The 9,078-nt window shown below is 40.7% G+C and overlaps 1 protein-coding gene across 1 annotated transcript; it reads right to left on the reverse strand.

Moving 5' to 3' along the window:
* Window positions 1–3,063: 3,063 nt before the first annotated feature.
* Window positions 3,064–6,037, reverse strand: LOC106605553 (C-X-C chemokine receptor type 3). Its single transcript, XM_014201337.3, has 3 exons — window positions 5,905–6,037; window positions 4,866–5,225; window positions 3,064–4,423 (listed from the first exon to the last, which is right to left on the reverse strand). The coding sequence occupies exons 2-3, from the start codon at window positions 5,217–5,219 to the stop codon at window positions 3,647–3,649; spliced, it is 1,131 nt and encodes a 376-aa protein (XP_014056812.2). The 5' UTR covers window positions 5,220–5,225; window positions 5,905–6,037; the 3' UTR covers window positions 3,064–3,646.
* Between the last annotated feature and the right edge of the window lie 3,041 nt (window positions 6,038–9,078).

Below are 9,078 nucleotides of genomic sequence, written 5' to 3' on the forward strand. Positions count from 1 at the left end.
AATTAGGAGGGACACCAGGAGACAGATGGTCAAGGGAGTAAAAGCTTCAAAGAATTCCTAACCTTGAGGGAAAAGAACAGGCTGAGCTCTGGATAGTGATAAACAGTGTGAGAAGTTTATGGGGGATGCAGGTCACCAACAGTTTGTGTGTAAATGCATGTGCGTAAGTAAGCAAGAACTATATAATGACTGTTTTGTTATCCTGACGCCAGAACGTTCTCTGAATAAAGCTACAGAAACCTTTTGCAGAAAGCTGAGTCCTTGCCTAATTATTATAACCCATTGTCTTACAAACCTTGGGCATTAGTCAAGGCGAATTGATTATTGATTATTATCATCAAGATATTAAATTCCTTTAACACACATGCAATGATTTTATGTATATTTCTTCATTAAAAAAATGCACAGTATCCTATGACAGGTTAAAATTTCAAGGAACCATAGTGAAATACTGAATCTCTGTCTTTTAATGGTTGGTTAATAGATGTCTGTACAGCAAAAACGAAAACCCTAGAGGAAGCCAGACTCAGATCAGCAGAGATGTAGCCACACCACCAACAAGGGCCTGTTCAGGATGATTCAACATCACAGAACAATCATAGACATGTATGATTGTCTGGCATGTAGAATGGGGAATTGTGTCAGCTCTATACATTACATTTCTATCTGTAAACATTCTGAACATTCCACCTCACTAAACACAACATGGTAGGCCTGCTGGTAGCCTAGCGGTTAAGAGTGTTGCACCGGTAACCAGAAGGCCGCTGGTTTGAATCTCTGTGGAGACTAGGTTAAAAAAAAATTGGCAGATGTGCCCTTGAGCAAGGCACATAACCCTAATTGCTCTGGAAAAGAGTGTCTGCAAAAAGATAACATAATTACCCAAATTCTCTGTGATTTCAGCTGAAAAATACATACTTTTACTGTGGCAGGAAGCCAAGTTAAGCTTACCAACATGGGGTGACAAAGCTTTGCACCAAAGGGCTTTGCACACAAAAAAATTAAAAATAACACAGGAGTGAAGAGTGATATGAGAAGTCACCACCCAAGATGACGAAGAGACAGTCTGCCTCTCTTCCTGTCCCTTCTCTGATTTACTACAGCATCTGTGCACCTAAATGTTTATTCTAGAAGGCAACAAAAACGTTCACTTGTTCCATTCAAGAGCTTCATAAGCACCTCAGCCTTTAGTTAGCTTTACTTAATCAACAATATTGAGTGACAAGACTTAAATTGACAGCATCACTCAGTCCAACTGAACATCTTGCCTCTACCACCATTTAGCAAGAAGAGAAAAGTATAATCAACTTTAGCTGATACAGGAAGAGAAACAGGAAGCAGGTCATATCTTGAGTTTGGTGTGTTGCTGTTACTGCCACATGATTTCTCTATCCTCCATATCTCATAGAAAACAAGAGGTGAAATATCACAGTGAAACAAAACATGTATGGTCATGAGCAAAAACAGGAAGGAGGAAAAGTGGTTAAAATTGTGTTTTGTGCAAAAAAAAAAGTGAAACTAGACATTCAGCTTAACCAAAATACAAATAGGGTCAAGTTCTGTCATGAATATTCCAGGTCAGTTCTTCTGTTCCATTCCATGTTAAATGTGTTCTGAATCACACACATATATATATATATATATATATATATATATATATATATATATATATATATATATATATATATATATATATATATATATATATATATATATATATATATATATATATAGTAACAGTTCAAAGTTTGTACACACCTACTTAATCAAGGGTTTTTCTATATTTGTACTATTTTCTACATTGTATAATAAGTGAAGACATCAAAACTATGACATTTTGATTTGTTTAACACTTTTTTAGCTTACTACATGATTTCATATGTGTTATTTCATAGTTTTGATGTATTCACTATTATTCTATAATGTAGACAATTATAAAACATTTTGAAAAACCCTTGAATGAGTAGGTGTGTCCAAACTTGACAGTTACAGGATATTTTTTTTACAACTAATTTACATTACATAATCTGGTCAAAAAAAGCCCATTGTATTTAAAAGACATGTATTGACTTGTATGTCAATGTTTAGCATTGAAAACAAAGGATTAGTGGGTCACACACCGTGCAACCCTAAAATCATCTCTCTTTCTCTATATCTCTCCCCACCCTCTCTCTCCACCTCCTTCTCTGTTTTCTCTTATCTTGCCTTCTCCCACAGTGTGACCTGGTTGACAATGCCCACTACAGTCCTCTCTTAGTAAAATAAACAGTGGAGTATTCAGATGGATACGGATTAACCATGGCTGTGTGTCATCAGGCCTGCCAAGGGCCTAAACAGCCTGTTGCAACAAAGAAATGAACTCAAGCCTGGGATTTTCTGGGACGGAGTGGGAAACCCTGTCTCATGCTGCTGTCAGACAGGGTAAAACCAGCCAGTAGAAAGGGTAAAAACAACATTGGGCTTCCCCAGAGTGGTCAATATATAGGATATTGTGACACCGACTTGAGGAAATCAAAAGTGAAACAATTGTTGTAAAAAGGTAAACATACTCTTATTTATTAATTATATACAGTAATGGAAAAATAAAATAACAGTATATAATTGGAAAATATAACATTATAGTTACACAATAGAACAGTAACATACACAAGTCCTACTAAAACTTTAATATTACGTGAGAAAAGTTTGGGATTTCTTCATACAGATAATTATGAATGAATCGTGAATAATATTGAGTGAGAAAGTTACAGATATATAAATATCATATTCCTAAGAAAATCCTATGCTCCCGTTATTGGTAATGGTGAGAGGTTAGCATGTCTTGGGGGCATGATCTTTGTGCATCTAACTTTGTTACTCATCATTAATCACGATTGATTCAGGATTATCTGTAATCATGGTAGCCACTTTAATATAGAAGAAAACACATTCTATTCTGATTTATAATAAAAGTGACTGCAGAATGACACAATACAATATTTATCATGAAATTCTACTGGGCACAACATAATCTGAAACAAAACCAAAACAAACTGCAAATGCATCCAACAAGTTTCTAGAGTCACATGCTTGATGTAGTCATTGTGTGCTAGAATTATGGGACCAAATACTAAACTTTTGACAAAATGTAATACACTAAAGTGAATTTGTCCAAATACTTATGACACCTTCTAATAGGGGGACTAGATACATAAAGTGCATTCATTTCTAAACAGTAAAACAGATACGTATGAAAACACCCTCAAATAAAGGTGACATGCTGTACCATCGCCTAATATAAAACATTTGATCTCAAATCCAAAATGCTGGAGTATAGAGCCAAATAAAAGTTTGTAGGTTTGAATAATTATTGTATGAATCTTTCCAACAGATTCTACAGAGCCGGACGACATCGATAGGTAAAACAAAACGTGAAGATCAGACAACCGACTGACTTTATACAAATATACATTTAGTCTGAGCGTTTTCCATTAAAGTGCAATTCAAAGAAAGCAGTCCTCATACGGGGCTTTCTACAATGCATGTCTTTCTCTCATGACACAGGTTATGGTCATCCACCAATCCCCAGACCCATGACCCATATATCAACTTCCCCTCAAGGCAGGAAGACATACAATATTAGTCATTAGGATCCTCTTCCTACCCATCAGCTCTGGGTGGACTGTACCTGTCCCATGGTTGTTATTGGGTTCAACGTCCCCTTCTCCTCTGCTAGGTCAGGTGAGTCTTCAACCACACCTGAATCCCACAGTGAGAGTTTCGGATCGTTCTGCACCCCCTCAACACACCTCATCATATCCAGCACGTGTCGCCGGAAGTTTCTACACAGGCCGAGATGGAGCACTGGGTTGAGGCAAGCGTGCAGGCAGGCTAGAGCGAACGTAACCACCAGACTGTTCTCCAGAGCTGTCCTCCCATTCTCATAGGACCCAGAAACAGGCTCCCCAGGTCTCCCCTGAAAGGTGCCCACCATTAGGGTGATGTTGTAGGGCGTCCAGCAGAGGAAAAAGACCAGCACCAACACCAGGATGACCTGGACAGCCCTCTGCTTCTGGAGGCCAACGGAGCCGCGCTGCAGCCGCAGCAGGATGCAGGAGTAGCAGAAGAGCAGCATGACAGATGGGAGGAGGAAGCCCACCGTGTGGTAGAGCAGGCGGGAGGCAAGACGCCAGTCAAACCCAGACTGGGAGAGAGACGGGTAGTTGTGGACACACTCCTGTTTGTCTCGTCTGGTGTCCCTCACAGACTCCAGGAAGTGCCAGTCGGGGATGGAGAGGAGGATGGAGAGAAGCCACACGGACAGGCAGCTGGCCTGCACCATCCAGGGCTTCCTGCGAGAGTACATCTGGACTGCGTGGACCACGGACAGGTAGCGGTCCAGACTGATGCAGGCCAGCAGGAAGATGCTACAGTAAAAGTTGATCTGAGGAGAGAGAGAGAGAGAGAGATAGAGAGAGAACAGAGAGATATAAACTTGAGAAAGCTCTTGGCTGGAATGAACATTAAGATGAAACAGCTGTGTTCCTCCTCTGTACTTCCTCTTTTCCCAGCAATGTTGACAGTTTATTATTGGACTCAGAGGAAGAGCCCATTAAGAGTACATTAACCCTGATCTGGATTGAATGATGTATTGAAAGTGTATCCGATGACTTAGCAGAATAATAGGATGTAAAAACCCTTCCTCCCCTTCCTATCCTACACTACCCAGCCCACGGATTTCACAGCACTAGAACCCCCCATCATATACCACACTACTCCACACTAGTCCAAATCCTTTACCCCCTCTCCCCATCCCCAACCCCCAGTTCATGTGTTCATACAGGTATATACATTTGCTTGACCAGTCGCCCCCCACAAGTCCTTACTGTGAATATAGCTCCAGTGATCTTGCAGAGGGGGGTCCCGAAGCTCCATTCCCCAGTGGCCTGAACAGCCCACAGGGGCAGCGTGACCAGCAGCAGAGTGTCGGCCAAGCCCAGGTGCAGGATGAAGGTGTCCGTCACGCTCCAGCTCCGCCTCTTCTGGACCAGAACCACCAGGACCAGCACGTTACCCACTAGCCCCAGGACCAGTGTCAGAGAGTAGAGCATCGGGAGGAACACCGTGCCAAAACGCACCCCAACGCCATCTTCAGGGGAGCATTCCTCTTTATAAACATAGTCCTCATCGTAGTTATAGGTGCTATTCTCTAGAAATATCCCTCCCAGGTCCAAATCCATGTCTGTCTGTAGAGAAGTGGAGAATCAGTTTATCGTTTGGGTAATACAGATCAATCTATTGGGTTTAAGCTAAAAACAATGCGAGCAGAATGTGTGTTGGTGAGGACAACAATTTCCTCTTTCACCAAGTTATACCTAGAGAGATCTGTCTTTAGTCTCCGGTCCTCTGCTCTAACACTGACAAGTTTTGTGAGAAAGAGAGGTATCCCCTGAAGTGTCTCATCTGACAATGGCCAGATCATATTATATTCACGCTGCTCACATGATTCCGATGTCACCAGATGAGGCAACACCACACACAGCATAGTAAGAGCGGAAAGTACAGTTCCCCTTACGGGGGCTGTCCACTGCACTGCAGATCATCTGACTGGTGCCATCGACACACTATGGGTGTTTGTCTCGTTGTGCTCGAACCACACTCTCTAACCTCTGTAGGTATTCTATACTTATCAGTTTTTCTGTTAAACCAGAAAGACTAGTGGGAGATGGCAAGAGAGAGGGGGAGACAGAGAGAACATGGGACATATGGACGTATGGGTGCACGAACATATGCACACAAACACACACAAAGCATGAAAGACATAAGCGGAGTAAAGAGAACTTGTGTAGGACAAAGACCACAGACGAAGAGAAAAGAGAAAACACATAGACAGTAGAGGGGGTTTGAAATGAGAAATGTACTTACCACATTAGCCGTGTTCTATAGTTAAAAAAAGGCTCAATTTAAAATAAAAATAGCCGATCATTCATTAGTCCCAGTAGCATTGCAGAGACTGGATACAAACACTTCTCTGGATTTGTCAGAATGTATTGTGTCGATGTTGCAGCCTGGTCTCATAGACAAGACGTAACATAGTAAATGTAAATCCGTAACCGTGACACAAAAATATGTATGACATGTTACGTTTGGTATGGTTAGATAAGACAGATGGCTACTTAAGGAAATAACTAAAGTATGGTGGTTGGTTGGGATCGGCGTATAACGTGAACGTCTAGCATCCCAAAGGTTGTGAATTCAAATCTCATCATGGACATATTTAGCCTTTTAGCTAACTACTTTTGAGCTACTTTGCAACTACCAAGCATGTTAGCTAACCCTAACCCTAGCCTTACCCCTTTTAGGTAACCGTTCCCCTAACCCTAACCTTAACCCTTTAATCTTACTCCTAACCCTAACCCATAGCGTAGCTATCGTTAGCCAACAAGCTAATGTTAGCCACCTAGCCACATAGCCAAAAATCGTAACATATAATACTTTTGCCAATCTGTAACATATTGTACGTTTTGCAAATCATAACATATAATTGGATTTGCAATTGGTAACATATCATAAGAAATGAGTGATGGACATCCACAAATTAGCCCAGCATTGTCCGGGTGTGGCCGAGGTAGGCCGTCATTGTAAATAAGAATTTGTTCTTAACTGACTTGCCTAGTTAAATAAAGATGAAATAAAAATAAAATAAATACAAATCATACTAAATGGAGTCCTTCGGTACATACAGAATAATACGAAATGCTCTGAGACCAGGTTGGCAGATATACTGCTGGTATCAGCAGCTGTGGTTGCTTTGCGGGAAACTTTTAGCCACTTCTGTATTGGTAGGCGGCGCTGCTATTCATATGAGCTCCAAGGTCCAAACATGAAGTGCTGGAGACAGTTCTAGTTTGCATGCTTAACCTAGGGTTCAACCGTGGTAGTCGTGCTACATCGGGGCCTGACAGAATAGTGCTTCAGTTATATTAAAGTCGTGGAGCAAGTCCATCGCAATAGTTTAGACAAAAAACGCCTGCCCTAATCTCATCTCCTCTCCTCCTTCACTGATCTGAAGACACAAGATTAGCCTACTAAAAGCAACAGGGTTATGCATGCATACATTTCATATCCTATTGCCCAACCTGGTCTCAGAGCATTTCGTATTATTCTATAAGTAATTCTGAGAGATTCAATTTAGTTTGATATGTTACATTTAGTATGGTCAGTTATAGCCTACAGTATATACCGATACTTTTTTCCAGTGTTGTTCACCTTTCTCTCAATCTGACTGGACTGCGTCATCACTGAAAACCCTACTGTGGTTGGCGCATGCCGCTTGTGGAATGTGGGACAAGTAGTTTTTAAATAATTAGCAGTGGGGGAAAAATAGATTACGGTAGGTTGTAATCTTTACTCGCACACTGTGCTCGTAAATCATTTTATTTTTAGGGGCAAATGCGAGTGAAATACTCGCACTGTAGAGCCCTGCTACTGTTCAAAAGTTTGGGGTCACTTAGAAAGGTCTTTGTTTTTGAAAGAAAAGCAAATAATTTGTTTATTAAAATAACATCAAATTGATCAGAAAAACAGTGTATACATTGTTAATGTTGTAAATGACTATTGTAGCTGGAAATGGCTGATTTTTAATGGAATATATACAATGGGCTTACAGAGGCCCATTATCAGCAACCATCACTCCTGTGTCCCAGCGGCACGTTGTGTTAGCTAATCCAAGTTTATCATTTTAAAAGGCTAATTGATCATTAGAAAACCCTTTTGCAATTATATTAGCACAGCTGAAAACTGTTGTTCTGATTAAAGAAGCAATAACACTGTCCTTCTTTAGACTGGTTTAGTATCTGGAGCGTCAGCATTTGTGGGTTCGATTACAGGCTCAAAATGGCCAGAAACTAAGAACTTTATTCTGAAACTCGTCAGTCTATTCTTGTCCTGAGAAATGATGCTGGCCTTCTAAGCAGAGTTGCAAAGAAAAAGCCATATCTCAGACTGGCCAATAAAAATAAAAGATTAAGATGGGCATAAGAACACATGCTGGACAGAGGAAGATTGGAATAAAGTGTTATGGACAGACAAATCTAAGTTTGTGGTGCTTGGATCACAAAGAAGAACATTTGTGAGGTGCAGAAAAAATGTAAAGATGCTGGAGGAGTGCTTGATGCCACCTGTCAAGCATGGTGGAGGCAATGTGATGGTCTGGGGGTGCTTTGATGGTGGCACAGTGGGAGATTTGTACAGGGTAAAAGCGATCTTGAAGAAGGAAGGCTATCATTCCATGTTGCAACGCCATGCCATATCCTGTGGACGGCGCTTAATTGGAGCCAATTTCCTCCGACAACAGGACAATGACCGGAAGCACAGCTCCAAACTATGAAATAACTATTTAGGGAAGAAGCAGTCAGTTGATATTCTGTCTATAATGGAGCGGCCAGCACAGTCACCGTATCTCAACCCTATTGAGCTGTTGTGGGAGCAGCTTGACCGTATGGTAGGTAAGAAGTGCCCATCAAGCCAATCCAATTTGTAGGAGTTGCTTCAGGAAGCATGGGGTGAAATCTCTTCAGATTACCTCAACAATTCACAACTAGAATGACAAAGGTCTGCAAGGCTGTAATTGCCGCAAATCGAGGATTCTTTGACGAAAGCAAAGTTTCAAGGACACAGTTATTATCTCAACTAAAAATCTATATTTATAACCTTGTCAATGTCTTGACTATATTTCCTATTCATTTTGCAAATAATTTCATGTATGTTTTCATGGAAAACAAGGACATTTCTAAGTCACCCCAAACTTTTGAACGGTAGTGTACATATATATATTTTTTGCTATAAATGTGGGGCTCAAAACAGGTTAGGTTCTGCCCCAGCTGCCCTGAATGACGGGTCACCACTGAATATGGTATTTATTCATTTGTGGACGTCCATCTACCATTTTGTATGATATGTTACGAATTACAATTCCTATTATATTTACGAATATGCAAAATGTAAAATAAGTTATGAATTCGCAAAACATATTATATGTTACAAATTCTGGCTAGGTGGCTAACATAAGCTAGCTTGCTAGGGGTTAGTGTTAAGTTT

Source organism: Salmo salar, chromosome 05, assembly GCF_965601325.2.
Source record: "Salmo salar chromosome 05, fSalSal1, whole genome shotgun sequence".
Classification (NCBI taxonomy): Eukaryota; Metazoa; Chordata; class Actinopteri; order Salmoniformes; family Salmonidae; genus Salmo; species Salmo salar.